This window comes from Nansenia antarctica (assembly GCF_963989245.1).
Source record: "Nansenia antarctica genome assembly, chromosome: 3".
NCBI classification, from domain to species: Eukaryota; Metazoa; Chordata; class Actinopteri; order Argentiniformes; family Microstomatidae; genus Nansenia; species Nansenia antarctica.
Window position 1 is genome coordinate 57,716,503 of NC_137688.1, and position 27,294 is coordinate 57,743,796.

At 40.6% G+C, this 27,294-nt stretch overlaps 2 protein-coding genes and 1 pseudogene across 3 annotated transcripts; 1 reads left to right on the forward strand and 2 right to left on the reverse strand.

The window, feature by feature from the left end:
- Positions 1 to 2,266: 2,266 nt before the first annotated feature.
- Positions 2,267 to 18,003, forward strand: LOC308154214 (gamma-aminobutyric acid receptor subunit rho-1-like; the record flags this gene model as incomplete). The annotated part of the gene is made up of 9 exons (XM_080527385.1): positions 2,267 to 2,373; positions 7,698 to 7,801; positions 9,242 to 9,309; positions 9,496 to 9,719; positions 15,703 to 15,785; positions 16,431 to 16,571; positions 17,103 to 17,255; positions 17,370 to 17,566; positions 17,713 to 18,003. 9 exons carry the CDS (start codon positions 2,267 to 2,269, stop codon positions 18,001 to 18,003), a joined length of 1,368 nt encoding a protein of 455 aa, XP_080383511.1.
- A 1,654-nt stretch (positions 18,004 to 19,657) lies between these two features.
- LOC308154215 (xaa-Arg dipeptidase-like) lies at positions 19,658 to 22,105 on the reverse strand (annotated as a pseudogene). The gene is made up of 7 exons: positions 22,055 to 22,105; positions 21,468 to 21,616; positions 20,947 to 21,089; positions 20,597 to 20,787; positions 20,392 to 20,527; positions 20,082 to 20,192; positions 19,658 to 19,860 (listed from the first exon to the last, which is right to left on the reverse strand). The product of its transcript is annotated as a xaa-Arg dipeptidase-like (transcript).
- A 1,502-nt stretch (positions 22,106 to 23,607) lies between these two features.
- On the reverse strand, positions 23,608 to 24,848 carry pnrc1 (proline-rich nuclear receptor coactivator 1; the record flags this gene model as incomplete). Its single annotated transcript, XM_080525912.1, has 2 exons — positions 23,608 to 24,069; positions 24,456 to 24,848. The coding sequence occupies 2 exons, from the start codon at positions 24,846 to 24,848 to the stop codon at positions 23,608 to 23,610; spliced, it is 855 nt and encodes a 284-aa protein (XP_080382038.1).
- Between the last annotated feature and the right edge of the window lie 2,446 nt (positions 24,849 to 27,294).

The window sequence follows — 27,294 nt, forward strand, 5'->3', positions numbered from 1 at the left end:
TGCCCATTGATAAGTATCTCCAATGTTGCAATTAATTGTAAATTAATGCTGCCCTCTTTCGGCCACGGCTGTTCAATGTATGCCCAACGGCTATTCCATTTCGTAGACATTTTGCTAATTTCCCTAACAAGAGGATTCATTTTTTCCACTACAGCCATAGGGGATAACGTAGCCAACATTCCACGATGTTCACTAATATCTTTTAACAGCTTCGTGGAATTCGACCCCATTCTACTTGGCTCAATATGCTGACAATATTCTATATTAGATAAGGTGTACGCTTCTTACAACCCACCTTATTTTGTCTTGTTTGCTAAACAAATGCTAGTCCAATATAACTGTATTGACCATCCCCACAAAAACCCTGCAACTTCAGAATAACAGACTTGCCTCTTGTGTATGTCAGTGCAGTATTAACTTAAATCTAATAGCTGTGTAAGTACTTTATACTTAAATGTGTTTCCTAATTGTTTATGAATGTGTCACTTAATTACTCATTCAATACTAATTACAGTTCTGGTCAACACAATTATTAAATCACAAAGGCTGATCAACACCTAAGTATTCACCGATCCACAAAAACCCTTTTACTGCTTCAACTATCAAATATGTACTATTCTGCTATTCCTTAATCAAACACTGTGGAAATGACCTAACTAAAATAAAAGATGTAAATTACAAATATTAATTATAACCTGTAGAGAAATCGACTTGTTATTTGGAAAAGAATGAATGATTAATTATTAATTACACACTTAAAGAAATCGACTTGTCATTTGGAAGGAATAAAATGATTAATTATTCATTACAATCTGTAAGGAAATCGACTTGCTACTCGGAAGGAATGCACAATTAACTAGACTTAGTCATTTACTTCATTGATGTAATCCTGTGGAAGAAAACGTCATCCCTAGACCACTATAAACCAATTGATCAAAGTTTTGTAAAAACTGAAAATGAAATAATCTGAATAATTAATTCAATCAATTTGTAATTACTTAAATTAATTGAAGTAACCATCCATTTATCATTGTAAAAGACTATTTCATCGACCTCAGCTGCATTTCCCTGAGGATTTAGTGTTTTAAAATGTATTGTCGTATTTCGACCAGCAGATGGAGCTGTGCTCCGGCTAACGCGCATCGATTGCGCATGCGCCAACTCTTAGCCAAGGCTATGAATGTTTTAACCGTAACTCTAAACTATTTAAAACACCCCGAGATCAATTCACTATATCTCTATCTTTTCTCTATAGTCTATGTAATGCAACAATCACACGCAATCCCCCTACGTGTCCGAAGCCTAAAGGCCAGAGGCAGATCTCATTCAAATATCCTACGTTCACGTTTCCCTCATAAAGATGGCGTCTAAGAATAGACTCTCTGACACACTGCAAATGGCGTCACGTTTCCCTCATAAAAATGGCGTCTAAACTCCGCTGCTCTGACACACTGCAAATGGCCGCCCACACAACGGCGTCCTCTCACACAGACAAAGAGTAATGGCGTACTCTCTGCTACAATACAAAATAGACTACCGAGTCCACCCACACTCCAACACATAAACACAACCTCACCGAATTTTACACAAACACACACGATATTCCAATACCGTACAAACAAACCTTACCATTAAACACTATATTTTACAAAAAACGGGCTTCCAAGTCCGGCTCTCACAATCCACCCATCAAAGATTTATGAAAAGTTTGCATCTATTCCAACAAGATTACCGTTACACAGATTCTTTTGACTATAACTTATCTGAGATTTACAGTTTATTTTAAACACACCAATCGACTAGAGAGAGATTTCTGCAGAAAATCTACCTTCTTTGTTAGATTGAAGTTCGCAAAATACTGTAAATTAAGTTACATTTATCTCCGTCGCTTGCTCGCCATTTACTGTCGTGTATTCTTATTGATTATGAATCAAAGAACAGTTAGTTTAAGATAATTTAATTAGTTACAGGCAGGTTTATACATTACATCTGTTCCCCGTGGATCCTGGGCTGCCAGAGAGCGCTTGTCGTGTCTCTCTCCCCGTTCCCCTCCAGAGGGGAGGGGCCAGCGTGCATGTGTGTCCCTGCCCACCCCCCAAAGGTCCCTGCTGGTCATCTGTGTCCCTGCATGCCCTGGCATGTGTGTGTGTCTAAAACATACCACATATTCATACATAGATCATACATACTACAGAAATATACTACACGTGTAAAACGTTTTCCATGGAGTGTTTAATTGTTGGAACTTTTGGGTCCCGCTGACACCATGCACACGGACGTGCTACTACTGCTGCTGCTTGCCTGGATGGTTGGTGCATCTCGGAAATTGGCTCATCCGAGGGGGCATATGCTTCAGACCTACAGCCAAATCAGGTACTTTTAAATTACTAATTACTAATTTACTGAAATTGACATAAAAGACTACAAGTTATAATATTATATTGTGGGGTATGCCCAAATGGAAATGGATATGCGTAATGGGAAATGGGAGACATGCACTCCACCCCGGTGCATAAAGTGTGTAGTTGGCTGAAAATGATCAGAACAGAACGCAAGGGACAATCGTTTGAGTGTGGACAATTAAGACGACAAACAACAACTGACGACAAACAACAATTAAGACGTCCCCAGTATACAAATGAATCATGTTGTATTTTGTCTAAATTTGGACAAATACTAATTCCATTAGTTTTTTCATGTATAGTCAATTGTTGTTTATTATGAATACAATGATATGGGCTTCTAAGTTGTTGTTTTTTTACATTTTAAAAGCTTTGGTTAAAGACGTAAATGGGATTTTGCCATGTCCCCAGTGTTGTTCATTCAACTTCAATCTAGAAAGTAACTAGTAAAAACATATACATTTCCAAATATGTTATTATTATTTAATTTTCCTGAGCAATATCTATTGAATCAAATATAATTGTTATTTAAAAAATAAATTTTTGTACCAAAAAAAATTAAGTTTGTATGTTTGTCCCTGCGGTCACTGTCCACCTTGTTGAGCTGTGTTAATGTCCCTTTAAAAAAAAAACATTTCTCAAAAAAAACATTTCTCAATCACATCACTCTCATGAGGTGACATCACATCAGTGGAGGGAAATCAAATGTGGTAAGCTGTGTGATTTTCTACCTCTTTTACCATCTGATTTTGATGTTTTTATCAAGTGAGTTTAATGTGGTTGACTATAACGTGTTAGGCCTAAATATTGAGGAGATCAATCAAATTAAATAATAATAAAAAAAAGTGTTTAGTGCAAATTAGATTCCTCATCAAGTATTGATGCTAGGCATTATGCTAACACAGGCTGGCTAAAGGCTAACTTTAACTCAAAATGTCCACCCTGTAAGTGTCCACCCTGTTAGTGTCCACTCTGTTCTGGAGACACTCGCCCTATTCAACTAACAGAGTGTATTCTAAATAAAATACAATGTAGGTGCCTGAGCTTGACCACTATATTTTTCAGCAAGTTAGATATGTCCTTTATATAATAGAACATTAAAATATAGGTAAATCAACCATTTATTTTTCACAAGTTATGAAGTCCAAATGGCACCCTATAAAAAATTACCCAACTCCTTGGAAATGTTTCTCTAACATAAAACAGATTACTGTTTTCATTCGAAATTATTTCAATTCATAGTGCACATAACCAGATTCTGCTATTCTACCAATAAGCCTAATCAAGGACCCCACAGAAGTGCTAATCACTTTAGATGGTGTTATCGTGATGCATGTCATGATGTAGGTTGACTATGATGTATATTGCTCTATTTGCAGTATTAGTTCAGATGTTACTTCAGAAATGTTTTTATAGATCGTCACGAATTACATGGCTATGGCAGTGAATCTCCTTGAATGATAATTTCTCATATCATGGGGTGGGTGGTTGCATTGTATTGGTTGCATTTGGTATTTAATGTGTTCTATTATTATTATTATTAGTAGTAGTAGTAGTAGTAGTAGTAGTAGTAGTAGTAGTAGTAGTAGTAGTAGTAGTATTGTTAGTATTGTTGTTATTATTATTATTATTATTATTATTATTATTATTATTATTATTATTATGTATTCTTAAAGCAATAGGATTTCCTCACATAATGTGTCACTTCTAAGATAAGGTTACCGTATGTCTCATCTCTGATTACATAAAGTCACGTACAGTAAGTCATGTTGAATTTGTGTGGCTGGTGGTTGTTATTCACATTTCTTTGATCTGAATCTATGGAAATAATATGTTAAAGGTATGCATTTATGAATATTAATTTATTTCCAAATTCTGCGGAATCCTATGTATTTATACTATATATCTATATATGTATGCCTATGTTATGTTCAGGTGGCTCAAATGCAGTGATAGAAGGTTTTGTTGGTTGACAGTGACACAAGGTGACAGTGGTTAGACAAACCACTTACTCAGATTATGTAACCTGTAATCTGAATGTGTTAATGTGCTATTTGATTTACTGTTATGGCTTCTTGGAGGTTATCCGATTAGAACACAAAGTAACAAAATCCCAATGTAATTAGAAGTGATTTTAATACATCGAAATCTATGAGTGTCAAATGCGCCATTTGATTGACATTCAGGCTAGTGTACATTTTTGCTGAAAAGCAGTTCTCAACCCACAATAGTTGACTCCTGATAAGAGCAATTTGGATGAGTGCATACTCTGTTTAAGTGCAATACAGTTTCCAGTTCCAATTGCATACTTTTGTATATAGCCTCAATATAGATTCATACACATGCATGCTCTGGTTTAATGCATGATGTTGTATGACAGTCTAAAGACATGTCGACTGTCTGTATCCCTCTTCAGGTCAACTGGGTCAGCAGTGTTATTAATTGTTGTTAATGTTTCTAGACTGTGCCTCGATAGCTAGTGTGGACCTTAAACCCCAAAAGTGTTAGATGATCCTCACACAAAGTTCATTCTGCCTGAGAATGGGTACAACGAGCGGAATGAAGATGTGAATATGTTAACAGAGAATGTGGAGTTTACTACAATTTACTACAGTAAATTGGAATTTGGATTTGCATTTTTAAATCCAGTTCCTCTGCACGCCTCTCCTTATATATCTGCGATGGTGGGGGCTCTGTGGCCCAGAGTGGAGAGACAGGTTTCCCGCTGCATATTGGCCTTGAAGGCCTGCGATTTTGTAGTTTAGACTGTTTTTTATCTCTAGCCCTTGTTTTGATGCTTGATCCATACTAGCTTAGTCATAAATGTAGGCTACATAAAATAATGCAACAGCCTCTTTGAACATTTCTGTGCGACTGTTAGAAGCAGTAACATCCCATTTCATCCCTGTGTCTAATCAGCTGTAAATGGGGGTTGAGAGTTGCATTCTGTTTTCTCTCAATATTGCCAAATATTGCATTGATTCACATGCTCCAAAATGTATGTTCAATACTATTAATCTATACATGGATGTGCTGGCCCCATCCTTTTTCTGGATAACCAATCCTTTTTTCAAAAGAAAGCCTGCATGGTGATTTGATGGAACGAGATTGAACTCTGTTGTACATCATTCAGACTATTGAAGTGACACAGTTAATGATAAGACAATGAAATCAATAGTGAGATAATGTGTTATGTTATTTAATAGCCTACATCTGCAGAGAGAGTAGTGGAGATTAAGTTGTTTTCTGACGCTTATTCCACAAATACCTCTTGGTTCCTCTAACCTTACCAGTAGTCAACATAAATCTGTTCTGCCCTTGTGAGAGGACTATGGTATTCCATTTGTTAAATGGACCTGTATTTTTGTTTTTTTATTTTATTTTTAGCAACAAGGTGGTTAAAATTATGAGTGGATGTGGGCTAGTTCATATACTGTACATCATGATTTGAGATTGTCAAGGTAAACCACCTCTCAGTAGCATCACTCATGTTGCCCTCAGAATTCTATCATGATTAGCTAACCACAGTTCAAATTAAACACCTTGGGAGATCTTTTACAGATGTCTATAGTTTTGAGCATATCAGACTTATTTTTAGAGCATAATGATATCAAACCAAGACAATTGTAAACATATATTTACAAATATTAATTCAAAATCCTAAATGGGCCATGTAGTGACTGTTCCGCCATTTGCCTAAGAGCTTTAACCTGCAGTCATATCAAATGGTTCTGAGTTGTCCTGGCCGCCAGGGCCGGCCCAACACATAAACGGACTAAGCGGGCGCTTAGGGCCACAACCACTAGAGGACTGATGTTGGATGGTGAACACGTCGAACACGTTTAATATTTACGATCGTCGGCTCTGACCATTTTCCGAGCAGATTGTCAGGAGAAATTGGCTCTTAACACACCTCACACCACAGGATAATCTTGTATGATAATCTTTAGAGCCATCCGATAATCGGCCGTTTGCTGTCCTTGGTCGGAAGGGGGGAAATCGGTCCAAAATCGGCCAGATTATCTTTATGTGTGTACCAGGCTTTAATCTACCCCCCCCCCCCCCCCCCCCACACACACACACACACATTGATTAAACACCCCTCTATCGAATACGCCCATCAACTGAAAACTCCAACCCCTTGACAAAACGTGTGTGTGGGAGGGGGGGCACATAAAAAATCTTGCTTAGGGCCACAAAAGTTCTAGGGCCGGCCCTGCTGGCCACTGCCTCTAAAAACAGAGATTAGACTTCCATGTTCTCACTTTTGAACAATACAAGCCCATGTCACCAATACTGTGCAGCACCATGTTGCTGTAGGGAGTTATACTAATAGACTACACTCTTCCTGTTCACTGATGTCATTGTTTTGTCTATACTGATGTTACTGGTAAACTGTTATTTCCAATGTTACTTGTCCTTGGACATGTTTTAATTCATAGAGGATGATGATCTGCTCTTACCTTGTTTTCAAGGTTGTTGTTGTTGTTGTTGTTGTTGTTGTTGTTGACTGTTGCTATTTTTAAAGTACTTTATGGGCTAATGTCCTTGTCCATGTCCTTTTTGTTTGACTTGACTGTATTTGTTTTCTGAAGACATGCCTTTTTTTAATTGCTGCAGATCTTAAATGCTATACAACAACTTAAGGGGTTGTCTTGCTAAATAATTTACTGTACAACTAATGTCTCATATCCTTACCTTAGAACCAAAAGAGAACCACAGCCATCAGCAGGACGTCGCAAAATTGGCAGGTGCGTGAATACATTACTATGGCAACCTTACAAAAAGACAGTCGGCTTTAAAACATCTTACCAAGCCAGCAGTCAGCATAGGCCCAACTTGACATGATAAAGACATAATTAATTAGTCTTAATTAATTAATCATCATGAATATAATTTGGTAGATATTAGCATTATTTTTCTCCATAGGACAGGTAGTCTTGGCTTTATAGGGGATTCAGAGAAGATTTAGTTATTCTTATGGAACCCCCCTCCCATCTCTATTCTAAGAGAGATCTGTTCAACAGCTGACATGATGCCTTAGTGATTGAAGTAACATTTGTATTTATGTGTAGTACGCACATCCTACCCTTATTGATGACCCTTAAAACCCATCTTTTTAATAGAGCCTTTTTTTAGCCTTTTAATTGAAAATGTTTTTTGCTTTATCTTCCTGTGTTGTAGCACTCTGAGATTGTATATGTAAAGTGCTTTTATAAATAAAATGTATTATTATTATTATTATTATTATGATGATTGAACATGGATAAATAACCAGTGTTTCTCTCTTCACAGCAGCATACTGAACAGTCATGATTTGACCAAATCTTCTATGACAAAGTCAGAGCAGCTCCTGAGAATAGAAGACCACGACTTCACAATGAGGCCTGACTTTGGAGGTGAGGCTGTTTCAGGATGATTTATTGTGTGTACAAATGTATCATCAACCCCAGTATCCTATTGCACAGTTAACCAATAAATGCTGACACATCCAATTCTGACTTGGTCATGACACAAAGTTGCAACATGGATTGATGTTGATGGAAAGTTTTATGAAAAAGTTTGTTAAAATGGGTCAAATTAGGTACTCTCAATTAGTATAAAATATTCTGAAAACATCCATCTGACACTCCTGTGTCCCATGCAGATAGTGCCTTGATTAGGCTAGATGACATAAACAGCCAGCGATTATGTCTGCTCCGCTGTGGGCAAGTCATTACTGAGCAGCAGCTACTAGTCTGGGGCTCACGGTTTCAATAACTCATTTGAGACATCTCCTGCATGCTTAGGACCAAAAGCCTATAGATGTTTACAGAAGTTTCCCTTTCCATCAATGAGTCCCAAATTATTAAGATTTCCTGAAAAATCAATACCCTGTCAAGAGTATCAAATCTAAACGATTCTGAAAAGAAAACAAATAATCATAACCGTCACTATACTTAAAATGTCACTGCTCTGCCAAAAGGCTCAATATGCCACATCTGTAAACCTGGCTGATACGACGACATGATTAAATCTTTCTCCACGCAAGACCTAAAGTGTGCTTGTGCCTGCACATCTTGAGAATCTGCAGCACTTTTTTTTGCTAAATTACAGTATGTACGAATACCTATGAGCTAATCATGTTTCAGTTTAATTGCAACCGACAGTAGCCTATGTAGCTAGCCTGCGTTATTTATGTGTTATTTACTGCTTCACGCGATCAACAGAGTTTTATTTCCAAACTCCCTTGAGGGATATGACCCATCACTGTTGCCTCTTATAACTGTCTTCAATATGAATGTCAATCAATCTCAGTCTCAGTAGAGTTCCCAGACCTAAGGCCGGATTGGTGAGGGTCAAGGAGGTTGTTCTGAAGGAGATAGTGAGACAGTTGGTTAGGTAAAGTGCGTTCAAGGGTTTTAGATAAGAAGGAGCGAAGAGATTACCGGTCTGTAGTTATGGACAGTAGACAGGTCCAGAGTTGGTTTCAGAGCTGGGAAAGAGCTGATAAGCCAGAGACCGAGTGTAGCGTGGTGGGTTTGAGAGGGGTGGTAGCAATGTTGGCCAAAGGTGGAGAGAAGGAGCTGCTAAACAATGTGCCCTTGTGTTTTTACAAGACATTGAATTAAAGGGAGCAAAGGCTCATTATTATTTAGAATAACATATGACTAACTAATAACAAATATGACTTTTGAACACAGCAACGTAATACAGAATGGATCCTTTTAGAGTGCTGATCTTTTTGATCTTTAGGTTAATTTACATCATTGTAATGTACTGTAAAGTATCAAAACTTCCCCTTACCATTTGCATGTCATGTTCCCCATACAAATCCGTTGTGTTGTGTATCTTTGCAGGACCAGCTGTTTCAGTTGGGGTTGATGTTCAGGTGGAAAGTCTGGACACAATTTCAGAAGTTGACATGGTGAGTGTATGACTGTATGATCTGTGTGATGTGAACCAAAACAACAGACTGTCTCTATTTCCATTTGGCAAAACGGGAAGAAGAGGATGAGATATTTATAGTCCACATCATTGATTATAAGTATGTGAGGACTGCTTTGTAATCTGTTGAAATACCAGCAGCCTAAAGTATGTTTGTGTGTTGCAGGACTTCACCATCACCCTCTACCTGAGACACTACTGGAAAGACGAGCGCCTGTCATTTCAAAGCAACAACAACCTGAGCATGACCTTTGATGGCCGTCTGGTAAGGAAGATCTGGGTTCCAGACATATTCTTTGTCCACTCCAAGAAGTCTTTCACCCATGACACCACCAAAGATAATGTCATGCTGCGAGTGTACCCCGACGGCAAAGTGCTCTACAGCCTGAGGTAATTCAAAATGTCAGAAATGTCCTCCTCCTGCTCAGGGACACTCAGTTTAAAGGTGCAATCTGCAATTTAAACAACAACAAAATGGGCTCCCTGCCACTTTTTGGGTAAACGCTGAGGGATGGGCCTGGAGAAATAATACCCCTCTCAACTTCATAGACAGAGCTATGGATGCAAGGACTGACCATCCATGAGATCAAAATTAGAGTTTTAACCATGTTTTGAAGCTATAAAGTGTTTGTTTATAATTGCATTGTTTACAAATAATAGAGTACAACTTAGGTTTTGATGCGATAAGACAGTTAAACTAAGCTCATGAGGCATTTATAAGTTATATTCTTCAAGAATAAATATACAGCTATATAAGTCAATATATACAGTATATACAGTATATCAATTACAGATTGCCCCTTTAAAGCTTACTGGCATATAGTGAGTCTTTTCCAAGTGAGAGCCCTACAAGCGATTTGACCAAACAAATCCAATAGCTACCAGCTGTCTGGATTTGAAACTAATGCTTTGTTTTCTAAATGCTTTGTTGGAAATGAAAACATGCAGCCATGCTGGATCAGTGCTGTATATGGATTTAGATCACAATAAAAGGCAATAAAAGCACAATATACACAATCCCAATCACAACAACGCATGCACAAAGGCACACATAAACAGTGCAAAAAGAGTAACTACTTTAAGGAAACGCTAAAGAATATAAATAAGTTTTAAGTCTGGATTTAAAAGAGTCGATGGAGGAGGCAGATCTAATTGAGGGGGGGATGTTATTCCACAGTCTAGGGGCTGCGACAGAAAAGGTACGGTCACCCCTGAGCTTGAGCCTTGATCTCGAGACAGCCAGGAGCCCTAAACTAGATGACCTGAGGGGACCTGGAGGTGGCATAAGGGATTAAAAGGTCTGCGATGTAGGAGGGGGCCTGCCTATTCAGAGCTTTAAAAACAAACAGAAGGACCTTAAAGTCAATCCTGAACCGTCCAAAGTGTCCTAAAGCTGCTGAGAGTGAGTTTGTCATTTGGGGGAATAATCATTCCACTTGAACCAAGAGACTGAATTTGTAATCCACAGTTGGGTCATTAGAGATTTTGGCAGCAAGGGACAGCCAAAGACAAGATGCCTGTGTCAACTGCTCCCTCTGGTGGTAGTTAGAGTTAGCAGAACACACCGTACTCTCAGTCTTTACATCTGTAGACACTGCTAGCAGCATCAAAGGTCATGCCAAAGAACAGTGGGAAAAACGACGTCTGTACAGTGTTGTTGTGGTAGACACTCCAGGGCCAGTGGCGGATTAACGCATAGGCTTACCTAGGCTGCAGCCTAGGGCCACCACCACTAGGGGGCCACCTAACATTGGATCCAAAAAATATTTTCTATCCTGAGGCCCCCCTATATTTTCTATCCTGAGGCCCCCCTATATTTTCTATCCGCTTGTTAAGTCTGACGTCAAAAGTGACGTTTAGCCATTTCCGTTTTGGAAACGAAACGAAACCAAACCAGAAATTCAAAAGTTGCAAAAATGAAGCCGCACATTAGTGGGGCCAAAAAACGAAAAGAACTAATGAAAAAAGAACTAAATATAGCAAAGTTGCCCAAGATTTAAAAAAAATAATCTAATAATGCTGCTGCGCCTGCGACGACCAATGTTGTCGAGAGTGAGAGCCACGAAACGGTTAGCTCTGGGTCGGGTGTCGCTAGCACAAGCAGCGCTGAGGCGAACATGGGGGGGGAGATGCAGGCTGTCGAGGCTGAGCGCGGAGAAGAGGCACTAACGTTACCACCACCAGCTGACGGAGAAGAGGCACTAACGTTACCACTACCAGCTGACAGTGACACTGATACCGAGCAGGACAATCAAGAAGAGGAGGCAACACCACCACCACCAGGTCCAGACACAAATCCTACCACCACTTACAGCTCGGATCCTGGATTGTGGGATACAGTTGGTGAAGACATGAGAACATATTGGATTAAGATGGGGCCACAATGTTGTCAAAATAAAGATGCTAATGTCGCCGCTTCAGAAACACAGCACAAGCATCAGAAGAGGTATTTTTCAAAAACACTATTTAAAAGAAAAAAGTCAAATGGCGAAACCGTGCCTCGAGAATGGTTAATTTATTCACCTGCAAAAGGAAAAGTATTTTGTTTCGCATGTAATTTTTTTGCAGACGGTGCTCATAAATCAGGACTCAAAACAGGCTACAATGACTGGAAAAACGCAGCAGTGTGTCTGGCTGAGCATGTGATGCGCTGTGCTGCTGCTGGCTGTATTGACTCAGAACTAAAACAGCAGTTTGACAACGAGTGTGCTTATTGGACAGATGTGTTAAAGCGAGTGGTTGTAGTGGTGAAGTTTCTTGCAGAGCGAGGATTACCATTGAGGGGACACTGTGAAACCTTTGGCCAGCCTTATAATGGGAATTTTATGGGTGTGTTGGAAGTGATCAGTGTGTTTGATCCATTCTTGAAAGCGCAGAATAGACAAATATGGAAATGCTGGCAAGGGAACCACATCTTACCTCTCATCAACAACATGCTTAGAATGTATTGAATTGATGGGAGAGCATGTCCTAGCTGAGATAATCAGTCAGGTAAAAATAGCAAAGTATTTTTCAATCAGCGTGGACTCTACACCAGATGTTGCACACACAGACCAGCTCACATTCATCATACGATATGTGTCACCAGATGGATGCGTGGAGGAGCGTTTTCTCAAGTTTTTGCCAATTCAGAGTCATTCAGGGGAGTCACTTTATCAGTCTGTTCTTGGCGTTTTGGAAGAAATGGGCATTGACATCAATAACTGCCGAGGCCAATGTTATGACAATGCAGCCAACATGTCCGGCATTTACAGTGGTTTGCAAGCACGCATTAAGAAGATAAATAATTTGGCCGAGTGGGTACCCTGCGTAGCGCATACACTCAATTTAGTGGGAGTTGCCAGTGTAGATTGTTGCCCTGTGACAATGGAATTAAATTTTGTACAGACACTTTATAATTTTTGTTCCAAATCCACGGCGCGTTGGCAGATAATAACTGCAGGGCTAAATGTTATTGACAACAAGAGGCTGGAGACATTGAAAAGTTTGTCAGATACTAGATGGTCAGCACATGCGCAAGCAACAAAAGCACTACACCAGAACTATGCCAACATCCAAGAGTCACTGAAGAAGATGAGCGATGACCCGATCCAAAATGGCACTACTCGGGATGAAGCCACGACACTTTACACAAAGATGGAAAAATTAGAGAACGCCTTTCTGTGTTCTATGTGGAACACCATACTGCAGCGCTTTCACAAAACTAGCGAAGCTCTACAGGCAGTAGAGCTGGATTTATGTAATGCTGTTGATTTAGTCTACTCATTGAGGGATTACGTGGCCAGTCTTCGGGACGATTTTGACAAGTTTGAGAGTGCTGCAAAAAACATGTCCCCAACGTTGTCCCAATACTACAAAGCAGACACACAGAGGCAGAGAAGTTGAAAAAAACAGGCAGATGAATCCACTGAACCTGACTGTGAGCGATCAGGCCGAGACAACTTTAAAGTAACGGTTTATATCACTGTCATAGATCGACTCGTCATGGAACTAGAGAGGAGGTATCACTCATACAAAGATATTCAGCAGACATTTGGTTTTTTGAACAATATTCCATCCATGTCCATGCTAGATCTTCGCACAAGAGCGGCTAATCTGCAGAAGAAATATGCAGGTGATCTGGAGGAAGATTTTTTGGAGGAAATCAGACAATTCAGGGAATTCATTAAAGAAAATGAGGACACGCGAGGTCACTGCTGAAACTTATAAGAGGAAGGACAATACAGGCAGTGTTTCCCAATGTTGATGTTGCACTCCGACTGTTTATGACTCTGCCTGTAACGAATGCCAGCGGGGAGCGGTCTTTTTCTAAACTGGCACTTGTCAAAAACAAACTAAGATCCACAATGGGCCAAGAGAGGCTAAATCACCTGTGCCTGATGTCAATTGAGTCTGACATTCTGCGCACATTGGATTACACCAGCCTCATTAAGGACTTTGCTGCCAGAAAATCAAGGAAAAAGACCTTCTAAGGGTAGGACCATTTATGATTGTGTTGCCTTAATCTGGGCATCTATCTCTTATTTTGTGGATGTAATTTGGACTGTTGCTGTATTGATTTTGTGTCTCTCTCTCTCTCTCTCTCTCTCTCTCTCTCTCTCAGACAACAGGAGAGCAACAGAGAGACAGACAGCAGGAGAGGACAGCAACAGAGAGACAGACAACAGGACAGCAACAAAGAGACAGACAACAGGACAGCAACAAAGAGACAGACAACAGGACAGCAACAGAGAGACAGACAACAGGACAGCAACAGAGAGACAGACAACAGGACAGCAACAGAGAGACAGACAACAGGAGAGGGCAGCAACAGAGAGACAGACAACAGGACAGCAACAGAGAGACAGACAACAGGAGAGGAGAGCAACAGAGAGACAGACAACAGGAGAAGAGAGCAACAGAGAGACAGACAACAGGAGAGGAGAGCAACAGAGAGACAGACAACAGGACAGCAACAGAGAGACAGACAACAGGAGAAGAGAGTAACAGAGAGACAGACAACAGGACAGCAACAGAGAGACAGACAACAGGAGAGGAGAGCAATAGAGACAGAACTGAGGTGAGGTGAGCAACAGAGATAGTTCAGGATGATAACAACCTTTTCAGTGCATTTTTTATTGTTTGCATTATGTTATTAAAGCACAATGTGTTTTATGGTAAAGCATTATGAGTGGTCTGTGTGTGCAGGGTGCTCGTGAGTTGTGTATTTTGGGGAGGGGGAGGCTCGTGTATGGGGGGGGGGCCTCACACAAAGGAGTAGCCTAGGGCCACTGACCCTCTTAATCCGCCACTGTCCAGGGCAATCAGTAAATCCAATCTAGGGATGGATTATGGGAGTTTTCTATCTTTAATGATGTATAGGATTTGCCGACCGGCAGGGTGGTGGTGTGTTGGACTGTGGATATTACCATGCAGGGTCAGAAATTACGTTAATCTCTCATGGGCTGGAACCAGAGATTTGCTGAATTGAAGAATATTGTACACCTACAGTATTAGAATTCTCAGACTGGTATACCATCCCTCCTAAATACTCGGTATAGAGTAATACCTTTTACTGGACTTTCAACATGACTCGAACTTGTAGCAAGTCTATGGCAAGTAGTTTATCTCTCTCTGACCACCGTTACCAGCCTAAAAGTCAGATTTATGATCCTCAGACAAGAGAAATAAATATGTACAATCTTAAATACCTTATTCAATAATATTGTACCTTACACTTGCCCAACCCTACACACAAACCATGCTATGTAGTGTAGTTTACTATTATCATCCTAATTATGAATGGTGAAGAAATACTTTATCAAGGTCTGATGTTAATTGAACAATCTCTTTATTGATACCAAACAACATTACATTGCCAATCATCCAAATTCCACTGTCTGCACCAAGAACCATGTCTTTTATAGTCTTGTCTTAGCGTGATCCTGTTTCAATTCTCATGAGTAATAAAATATAATGCATACATAGCTCTACACATGGCCTGGCCCTTTTTCAGTACATGTTACATGTGTGTCAGTCTTATATAATTCCCTATGGGGACATCCTATAGTTTCTAAATCTATAAACCACATAGTATATGTTCACATCATAGTTACCTAACAGTAAGAATGGGCTAGCAGGACCCAAAGTCATTCTGGTCCTCCAGGCTCTCAGGCCACCTATGTCTTGTCTTTACATATGTATTGATAATCATGCATAAAATATACTACAGTAGCGATCTTTCCTACACTGAGCTGGATTATCTATGCTCATCCCTACACAAGGCTCTCCAAATCTCTATTGAAAGCGATGAATGATTTTCACTTATCACCGCCTAACTAACATGGCTCAGTATTGTGCTTGGTTTAATCAGCTGTGTTGTCCTCCCATACAGGGTAACCGTCACAGCCATGTGCAATATGGACCTGAGTTGCTTCCCTCTGGACACACAGACCTGCTCCCTGGAGATTGAGAGTTGTACGTTTCTGATGCGACCTTCCTTTGGCCTTCTATTTGGGGGACACACTGAAAGCTTACCTAAAGGGTCGTGTCAATACGGTAGTCTGTCTGTCAAAATAACAACCAGTTTCCCTAATTTTGTACAACACCTGTTAGTGTCCCTCTCTCAGTAGACAGCGTGGCACCGTTGCACTGTGTAACAGTATTTCAGAATCAGAATCAGAATAGATTTTATTACATCCAATGTAAAATACCAAGAGTAAAATACTCTGGCTTAGGTTCTTCAACATTGGCATTTGTAGCAAGATACAAAATCAATAATAATAGAATAAAGTAAAATAAGTAAAGTAAGTAATAATAAAGTAGAATAAAGTGATAAAGTAATGATAGTCGTACTACAGAGGGACCAGTCATACTGCAGTGGAAACAGTAGTGCAAAATGCTGTACAGGTTACAATCTGATGAAATGCAATATCATACAATATGCAATATAATACATATATGATACAGTATAGGTAGTCAAATGGTAGTTAGGTAGTGTTCAAGTAATCAGGTAGTGCGCAGGTAGTAACCATTACTGTATGTGTATGTGTGTGTGTGTGTGTGTGTGTGTGTGTGTGTGTGTGTGTGTGTGTGTGAGTGTGTGTCACTCTTAACTGTCAGATGCATACACGGATGATGACCTGATCCTCTACTGGAAGAAAGGGAACGAGTCTCTGAACACAGATGAGAGGATTTCTCTCTCCCAGTTCCTCATCCAAAAATTCCACACCACCACCAAACTGGCCTTCTACAAAAGCACAGGTATACTGTAACACAGTGGTCAACAGTGAATTACTGTTATTTGGGTTTATGCAATGCTTGGGCAAAACTTTGGTTTGGGAAGTGGGGGGGACACGAAAGATTTCTTTTTTACATTTGAAAGTAAAATGCATCAATTTGGTGGACTTTGAGGGCAGAATTAAGAGGCTAGATCAATGAAGAACTACACACATCACTCTGTTGACAAGCATAAACGGTTGTGCTATAAGAAGCAAGCACATCAAAAGACGAAGCTTAATAATAAACACATTCGTTAATACAGATTTCAGAAAGCTCTGAAATCAGTTAATTTACAGACGGTCAGTTAAAAGTCTTTACAAACTAACTGTAAACATTCTGGACACCAACAGTAACATTACCATTTAGGTGGCAGCCAACAATTTTACATTATCGTGTTAAAAAGTGGGGGGGACAGAATCTAGGTTTTGAAAAGTGTGGGGGGGGGCATGTCCCCCCTGTCCCTAGTGAAGATTACGCCCCTGCTTAGATGTCCGGATCTGTTCTTCTCTCCAGGCTGGTACAATCGTCTGTACATCAACTTCACCCTGCGGCGGCACATCTTCTTCTTCCTGCTCCAGACCTACTTCCCTGCCACTCTGATGGTCATGCTGTCCTGGGTGTCCTTCTGGATCGACCGCCGGGCCGTACCTGCCAGAGTCCCGCTGGGTGAGAGCCCTCTCTATTTGGCCTGTGTCTTGGTATTTTCCCTGTTGTAGCCAGACCTGGATCCCTACATTTTAAACAGCTCTAACCAGGGGTCATGTGTTGACTATGCTTCAGGTATCACCACAGTGCTCACCATGTCCACCATCATCACTGGAGTGAACGCCTCCATGCCCCGGGTCTCCTACATCAAAGCTGTGGACATTTACCTCTGGGTCAGCTTTGTGTTTGTATTCCTATCGGTGATCGAGTATGCTGCTGTCAACTACCTGTCTACAAGGCAGGAACGCAAGGAGATGAAGCTTCGGGAAAGGGTAAGTGCTCTTACAACAATCCATGTATACATGGTGTTAAAATCAGCCTTTTTATTATGAGTTTTTAGCCCAGCCACAGTTGCCACTGTGGAGATGAATAGTTGAATTCAACTGTAATCAACCAGGCATCTGGGCCTGACCTGCAGCTGTCCTGCACCTGTGGCATGCCCCACCCTGACATGATGACTGGCAGCTACAACGCGGAGGATGTCAACAACACAGGGAACTACAGCATGCCCCTGGAGAATGGGCTGATGCATGAGAGGATGATGGTACAGCTGGCCCTGGAGAGTGACCAAGTCACTGGCCATGTTGGCTCCAACCCCTACAACAGCATGTGGATCAACACACACGCCATAGACAAGTACTCTCGGGTCATCTTTCCAGGGTCTTACGTTCTCTTCAACATCATCTACTGGTCCATCTACAGTACATAATGGAGGTAGTTGTGTACAGGGTTTGAACCTTGAAAACCTGAAACACTTGAAATACTTTGAGTACAATGACTAGCTGTAGATGACAGTGTAAAACCTGGCTCACCTATGTAGTCATGTGATATGGAGGACAAGGCATTCACAGAGCACAAAGAGAGTCAAACAGCAGTTATGAGTTTCCATGCACACTATAAATGAGATATTGTGTTCTATGTGTGAGGGAAATCCTTAGTTCATTAAGGCTTATGAGCATTTCTGAAACTATCACACCATCATTAGGTTTTCTACATTGAAATTGCACAATTTACATTGAGTTTTATTCAGTCAATATATAAGATGTTATTTCATTGTTGAAGTGAGGTGATAAAATCTATTGTTTTGAAACCTCTGAGAAATCATTAAAAGATTCTGAGAGAGAATTGTATTCGTCATTCCCTAGAAATCATCATACGTTAAGCCTATATTAAGTCTATATTTAGGAGAAATCACGTTTTCGTTTATATAAATTACACAAAAACTATTCTTATTAAAAAGTGTGGAAATAATATTTACAGTTAAACTTTAATAAAAATAAAACATGTTATGGCATTTTGAACATTTCAGACTTTGCTCAGTTTAAGTAATAAAGTAGAGTGGCATAGTTATCATTTAGGTTAACATGTGACATGTAATGTCTATCAAATAGACAAAGAGAGTGCATTTGTGTATTGTTCTTTCAATTAAACCATTATACCTTTTTTGATTGTTTCATCTTTTTTCAGGTTGTACAAATCACAGATGTTAGCATGATAGAAGAACCAACTGATGTAGGCTGCTGTATCAGTTTTGTTTTGTTTTTTACTTACACCTCCCTGCATGTCTTTTAGTTTCCACTTCCTATTCTTATCCATTTTAATGTCAGATTGAGTTTTTGTTTGAATTTGTGAAAGCTAAGTGGACTACTGACATGGTGTTGTAACATTTACACTGTGGTGTTTTTTTTTGTTGAGTTATGAATAAAAATGCTATCTTCTAAGGTTTGTTCTCAAATTGTATATCATTCTCTCAACAGATTGTATATACATACATATATATTTTGGATAATCTCAGTTTAATGATGCATACTTACAATATATACAAAAATCGAGTGGGCGTACTGTACAGAAAAACAGATTATTGCTTTAACTGCCCAGACTACTTATTTCCATGTTATAATAACTGCTTGGATAAATTACAACTAATGACATGATGAGATTTGTCAGAGGGTTTATTAAATTGTCTTAATGGAGATCTAAAAACTGGCCATTCCAATGCATTTATAATAATGCAATATTGATAGGGCATCTATTTGGGATTAAGCCTAATTTACCTCAAAGCCTGGGTATATCTCTCGCCAAAATAGGTCAAGAGCTTTACACTTTTTTTTATGATGGTGCTTTTATTCTAGGTAAACTAGATATAATTATATTCTAGGTAACTGTGATATAATTTGATGCAATAGTGGATTACATTGTGTCTTTTGTTTCAATCAAATAAATGATCCATTGAAGTCATCCTAGAACGTAGTATCCTAGAACGTACTCTTATGCAATAGTAAATAGTTATGTAGTTTTCATTTAACATCAACCACTGGTGTTGCATCTCCTGTCTGCCAGAGCATGCTGTGTTTGCAGGTGTCTCAGAGCTGCACTCCACCACACGACATGGCCCCTGAGGCGTCCTGCCCCAGTCCACTCCCCAGGAGTCGTTCCTCCTTTAGTTTGACCTCTGTGAACTCCTCCCTCACCCGCTGCAGCAGCTCTGGACACAGCAGCACATCCAGGGCCGTCATGGCCAAGGCCTTCGCTGCCCGCAGAGCATAGAACTGAGCCTTCTCGTCACCTACAAGGAATCAGTCAAGGACAAGGAATTACATAACACCGTTTTTTTACATGCTTTTCCCAATCCAATGACTACAACATCTGAACATGCAGCATGCTGTAGGGAAGAAAACATGCTGGCTTTGATAAAGATGACTAACTGTATATATAATCTAATGTGATCAAAAGGAAAACTATTACTGTAATCAGATAACAGTGGTCATGCATGTTTAAGGTGCATACCAGCTGCTACAGTGTACTATTCTGTGTGATTCAGAGCCTCAGAACCAATAATATAGAAGTAGGGGTGGATTCTAGGTATAATAAAAGACACATTTCCAAAGTCAGTGGAGCCTGTGGGTGTTCAAGACAATATGGGCCTTTCATGAAGTTATACAAGAGCTTTCATATAGTCACACACAACATTTCTATCTCATTGCATAACTGTTTCTATCGCAACTGAACTGTTGCCTGAGTATTGTGTAGAAACGAATGTCCACCTTCTAATGACCACAAGAGGGCCTATGGCATGCATAAGAGATGCTTCTCCTACCAGAAGAGTTTTTAAGAACCTCTTCATCTGTTGTGAATTCCATCCCCAAGGCTTTGCCGTTTTCCTCATACAGACTGTGCAGTGTGGTATTCCGCAGGACGTTGTCAAACGCATTCTTTGCAAACTGGACTTCAACCTTAGGAAGACATTTTTGGTAAAAATGTTTTAATAATAATGAAAAAAAGTAATACATGTTGGGTTCAACAGAACAGAAAAATGCATGACTGTACCAGATGAGTTCTTAATTTCTATAATAATAAGGGTTAGATCTAAAACACCTCTCAGCCTTGGCTTTGATAGTGGGCAGGTCTTTGCGTGAGGGAGTGCGCAGGTAATACTCCAGCTCAGTGTAGGCAGGGATGATATTGGGTTTCACCCCACCATGCTTGATGATACCTGCACAGGACAAGGTCCACCAGTGCTTGAGAGCAAGTGGGGAAGGTCACTACAAGAAACAGTTGTTGTTGTTGTTGTTGTTGTTGTTGTTGTATGTTAAACATAACTCCTGAAGACAAGATCAGGAGGAACATAAGTGTTAACTAGGCTGTCCCTCACCATGGACTCTCCAGTCTGGTTTGAGTTGCTGTCTGAGCACAGAGATGTTGTTGTAGGACAGGACAGCAGCGTCCAGCGCATTGATCCCTTCCCAGGGGTAGGCGGCAGCATGAGACGCCTTGCCATGGTACCTCACGATGACACTGGAAATGAAATCATAAACCAGACACTAAGTGTTAGACTCTGTCCTCCTGGTTTATTCTGGGAGTAGGACAGGGTCACGAGAGATCTCTCACACATAACTGGCCTGTAGCCTGAAATAGCTACATGTTGCAATGCAGAAACGAGGGCCTCCAACTACAACCAGAGAGCTCCTGCACAGTCCTGGGTTACTGGCCTATCAATATCAATAAATGATTGCATGCACTACTACAACATGCATGTTTCTAATGTGTTATTCATGTAGTTGGAAATTACTGTGAGAAGTGGAAATCAAATATTTGTCTTTATTCATCATGAAATATATTGTAATAGACTGTTTTGGTTGTAAGAACCGATAACGTAACTAATCAAATAGCCACTCGTGTTCAGCCACGTCTGGCAGATAGGAGGCATCCTCCTGTGAGGGGTGGGCCATGAACGCCATGTCAAGGCCTTCAAAAGCACCCAACCGTATCATGTCTATTTTACCGCCACCATCCTCCTCGGCTGGGGTCCCCAACACCGTCACCTGTGGAGAGAGCAAGTTACCCGATCAACCTGTGTCTAGTTCCATGCTCTCTCACGGCATCCACGGACATGTATAATTCAACGTTATACAGGCTGTATAATACAGCATAAACAATATAGTTGAGGAATTTGGCTATTTATATTGCACTGAGAATTGGCGCAGAGCATGCTCAAGGTGTCAGTCTTCAGAAAAGCATAATTCATGTGTGTGCGATCATATTAAATATCTATATTTATGTGTATGAGCGCTGACAATACCTGGACACGAACAGGAAACTCGGCTGAACTGACTATTCACACTCCATCCCTTTTCATCAGAGAAAAATTGCACCAACCTGTCGTGAGACTTTCTTTCTTCATATGCAAGTTCTGGGCAACTCCATATGTCTTTGCTTAGACTGTAGAGCTTGTCTTTGACTTCGTCAATACAATTGCCAACTTTCTGTTTGAACTCGAGGAGTGACTCAGTGGATATGGTGTGCCGAGCCATTGGCAACTGGACAGTCTACGAAAGAAGGCTGAAAGCAGGTGTCTGAGGTACCTGTCTACTACGCTATTGAGACCTATTATTACTATGGTAATGGAGAAAACAATGTTTCGAGTAACCTCGGCACGCACCTCAGGTCGTCCGGTACGTACGTATCTCTGAAATAAGCATGCTGTCGGCAGGGCGCACTCATAATTTTATTTGGCCGGCAGGGGGCACTCTCCATCTGTTTTTCCATCACCAAATACAACAACAACCCAGTCCCAAACAAGAAGCTGATTCTCCAGAGATTTGGCGGGGAGGGCAAACGACAGGAGTGTAATTCTGTCCCAGCTCTGTTTAAACAGACAACAGTATGGGTAAATGTCTCAAGAGTGTGCCGTCACTGGATTTCTAAGTTAAACCAAGCACACACCCCTATTATAAAGAGTAACGACTGATAAGAAGCAGACAAACAATAGATTGGGAGTAGCCAATATTTTAAATTTATTTCTCATTAAATTGGAAAAGAAAATAGTTTTCTAATTGCAATACGGGAGTGTATTTCTTTAACATGTATTCACTGGACTGAAATAACTTATTAAAACATTGCAACAAAATGTGCATTTTTGGTACAATAATACAATTTCTGCATTTGTATGACATCACTGAGTCAAGAAACAAGAAGCTGCCAGGCTCCAGAGTGTAGCAGTGGGTAACAGTGTGTTACATAATAACAAAAAGATTAACCATCTCATCATCAGTAAACATTCTCAGTGCCTTAGATGAAACTCAACACCGAAAAAAAAATAAAGAAAAAAAGGGAGACAAAATGACATGAGAAAGAATACTACAAAGGCCTTTAAAACAACAGAGTCAGTGCTATAAATTCAAAAAGAAAGAGCACTCAGTCATGTTGCCAATTATTGGTTTCCTGCAGCAGTTGTCCTCATCATAGTAAATCCTTGACTCTGAGACTTTCACATTGTCACAACTTCTATACTCTCCAGAGTTCCTTGAAGATTGTGGGTCTTCTTTGCAGTGCATTTAGGCAATAGCAGCCACATAAAATGGGCTGAGGTTCACAGAACCCCAGACCTTCACACAACTCTTTGTAACAGAACCTGTGGTGTTTTTTAGGCTTGTGCAAATTTGTAAGAAGGTCTTTCTTACATTCGATGTGCTCCGATGGGTATTGCAGCCCAATAATGGAACAGTAAGAAAGTGCACCAGAACACGGTGAATATCTTTAAGCTTCAGTAACAAAACTATACTTTCTGTTAAAATAACATGAAAAATATACATATATATTACATGTTTACAATATATACATTTACACAAGTTATTTAAAAATCCAATAAACACAAGGCCGCTTTCAAAACAATATGTGAAATTGTATTACAGATCAAAATTCTATACATTCTGTTGCAGAAAGTTATATCCAGTTGTCTTTGAATCCAAATTCCTCAAGGCCGAATTTTGTATCGATGATCAGGTAATGGGTAATTTTAAGGTAGACTTCACAATCAAGGCTTATCTTGAACCTTGAGCAGGGACTTTAAATGAACAGTCATTTGCTCTCGGTTATGGTCGGAATGTTGGGGGCCATTCTCGCCAACCCAGTGACTGGGTGGTTTCGGCAAGACACTGGGAGACGGGGGTTCGCTGAACTTGGCTCCAGCATAGATCTTCTCTTCTTCAGGTACAGGATCAGATGGGCATACATTCACAATCTTGACATTGTCAGCTGGGTTGACGGGCTTCTTTTCTTCTCTGCGGAGGAGCTGGAAAGGAGAGGGGGGCTTCTGTTGGCAGCTGCTTTCTTGCTTCTTTGCCAATGGTGTACTGCCAGGTGCTTTGCTGTTCTTGTTCCTATGTTTCCAGGTGTTCACATTTAGGGCAGCTTGATCATGTTTGAGGGTGTGGACAGACTGGCAACATGGTTGCGTGGTTCCTCGTTCAACCCTCCCACTTTTTGACTTGAGCAGCTAGGGAGCAAAGAGAAACAATATTATAATCTCAATGTCAGGACCATTTAAACGGTGTTTTTGCTTTGTTGTTTTGTTTATTTTAGAAACAATCATGTCCACCTTGCATTGAACGTGTTACATAAACAAATTAAACTGTCATGTTCGCTCGAGACCATCATTTGTAGAGCCAGTTTGAGTAGATACTCGACTACGTACGTCATATTTTCCACTAGCGTATGAAACCCATCCTAGTTCCCCCCTGCCTGAGGCTATGGTTTCCCAATTGCCCTTGTGTCTTTTGTTGACCTAATGTCCAATTTAACATAGCCTAAGTGACAGATGGTAAACGTGACTTGTAAACGCATTTAACAGGTATAAGATGATTTTAAAATATAGCTAGCTACCTCTTTCTTTGTCCCCTGCTTGAGATGGTGAATCAACACAGCCGACTGAGTCCGGTTGGTGGCGAGCTCAGCGTTGGCCTGGCCAGGGGACTTCGGTGACACTGCGACAGTGTTGTTGTTTATGTCTGAGAGTCGCGTGTTCCTCAGCAGCGTCTGGTGATGTTTCTGGTGAGGTTGCTGGTGGTGTGTACGCTGCAAACCTGACGCTGTCGAACTACGTTTTTTCCCACCTTTCTTCAACAGAGCAGCTTGCCTTGTTTTGCTTAGGCTTGGCCCCAAGATTGACGACGGCTCGTTGTTTTCGAGGTTGTCCAGGTTTGGTTCGATGTGGTGACTTAGCGATTCGCCCAGCATGACTTCGAAGTCCCGAGAAGGTGGCGAAGGGGGATACATCGACTTAATTAATGTTAGCTCACAACTTTGCTAGCTACTAGTAGCTATCAACAACGGATACTAACACGATTTGTTCTTACTGCGTCGCTGGCAGAACTGTTCAACCTCTGTCCGAAAAATCAGAAGCAGATCAGATGCAAGGCGGTTTTGTTAAGTAGTTGAAGTTCAACGATGTTGACGGCATTTAACTGGTAACTCGATGCGTGATACTCGAAATCCCGAGACGGCGTAGCGAGCGACTACCAAGCGATGGGTATGGCGCAGGACGACTTCCTCCTATTTGAGGGACAGCGAACACACGTGACGCCCACTCGGCTTCACACAAAGCAAAGGAGGACAGAAAAGACAACAACAACAACATGTATCTAACTCATATTATTAGGAGCACTAGTTTGAAATAACAAAATGTCTGTCTTTCTTTGTGTAAAATAATGTGTGTTCCCTGATTAGGTAGCAAGAATTAGCTACAGCTCGTTGGAGGGCAGGATTTAGTAACATAACACTGCATGACATCACCTGTGTAATCTACAGGCCAGGGCAAGGGGGGGGGGGGAGACATGTGCACCCCTCCCACATCCGAAATTACGTCATAAATATGATGTCACATGCCTCTATCTCATTCGGGTACTTTCCGATATGTCGTGGATAGATCAGTCCAGTGTAGTGTGCACTCTTAAACTATGGTTCTTCGGCTGTCCTTGTAAAATAAAAATAAAAAACAGTTTGAAATGACACGTTTTATTATTTATTATTTTATTTATTTTTGAACCTTTTTGGGTTCAATGTTTAATCCTCTGTTGAAATAGTTCCATGTAGAACCCTCTGTAGAAAGGGCACTACATATATAAACAATGGGTTCTTCATTAGGCTATACCAAAAATGATTCTTCAAAAGGTTCTCTTACATAATAGACAGCCGCACATTTGGTTTTAGGTTGAACATTTAAGCCTGTATTTGGCAGTGGAAGTGTATGGGGGATCATTTAAATGTCAATGGCTGGACCACTGTCAACCTTGGAGCATAATCAGTGTCCATTGTCTGTCTTGCTTGTGCCTGCGTCACTAGACATGCATGTAGGGTCAGACAGGCGTATTGGTGATAGCCATTAGGTAATTACAAAAATACACAGAACATAGTATTGTAGTATATTTTGGCACACACACACACACACACACACACACACACACACACACACACACACACACACATGAACCATATAAACTGTATAGAATGTATAAACTGTATAGTTTGCCTTTTGCTATAAGGATCCTCCTGACAAGGGGGTTTTATGACTTAACATTCCTTTGACTAAAACGCCTTATGCCTCAGGATACTGTCCTTATATGGTCATCTGAGGAATGACTTCCTGTGAATCTGCCCTAAACCTTTGACTTGGAATAACATTAGCCCAAAGTGACATCATATATGTGGGTGTCCTTCTTTCACACCAGGGTCATCTCTACAGTAAAGGTGATAGGCTATTATTTGAAACTGTATTTACATATCATTGTTTACAAATAGGGGAGTGGGGCCAGAGGGCTGATTCTCTCTCACAGCCCAGCAACCTCTCTTCACCTCAGCCAGCTCCTCACCAACAGCATCAGATACCTTCACTGTATTTCTGTAACCATTTTTCCTGTTTAATAAATAGTCTTAAGAACTCAGAAGCTTTACTCGTGATCTGTTCCAAACAAGTAAACAACAGTATCAATGCTGTCAGACCTCTGGTAAACAACATCCTAGACAGAGACGTTGTCCAGACATGCTTTTGTCAGCTTTCTGCTTTGTTTTGTCCTCTGAGCCAACACTGTATTAGTATTCAGATCACAAACACTGAACCACCCATGAGGGAGGTCAAGCTGCTGCTGAGCTGAGCACTTGTACATTCTCTGCTTGCCTGGTTGGATCTGCTGCATCAAATCTGCTAGGCAACAGCTGCAGCCTGTGTTGCTAAGGCAAAGCCTCATCACATGACCGGACCATCTAACTTGTGATTGGCCCTCCTGATCACATTTTCTCTATTTTCATCTCTCTCCATCCCTCACACAAACACACACACACACACACACACGCACGCACGCACGCACGCACACACACACACACACACACAGACGCACGCACGCACGCACGCACGCACGCACGCACACACACACACACACACACACACACACACACACACACACACACACACACACACACTTTCGTCTGTCTGTATTTATCATAATGGATATGTAATATAATAAAGTAGGCCTATGTAAGAATATTTTGGATGTTGATATGGTCCGTTTTTTGACAACACTAAATACTGAGATTACAGTGACACTTCAACCAATCAGTTATATGATTATCAATCTAAACTATCTTTATCAGAGGGTGAAACAGCTGAGGAAGCTGCTGAGGAATATACATCCATGGTTTCACCAGAGTATGTGATTGTCATTTGACC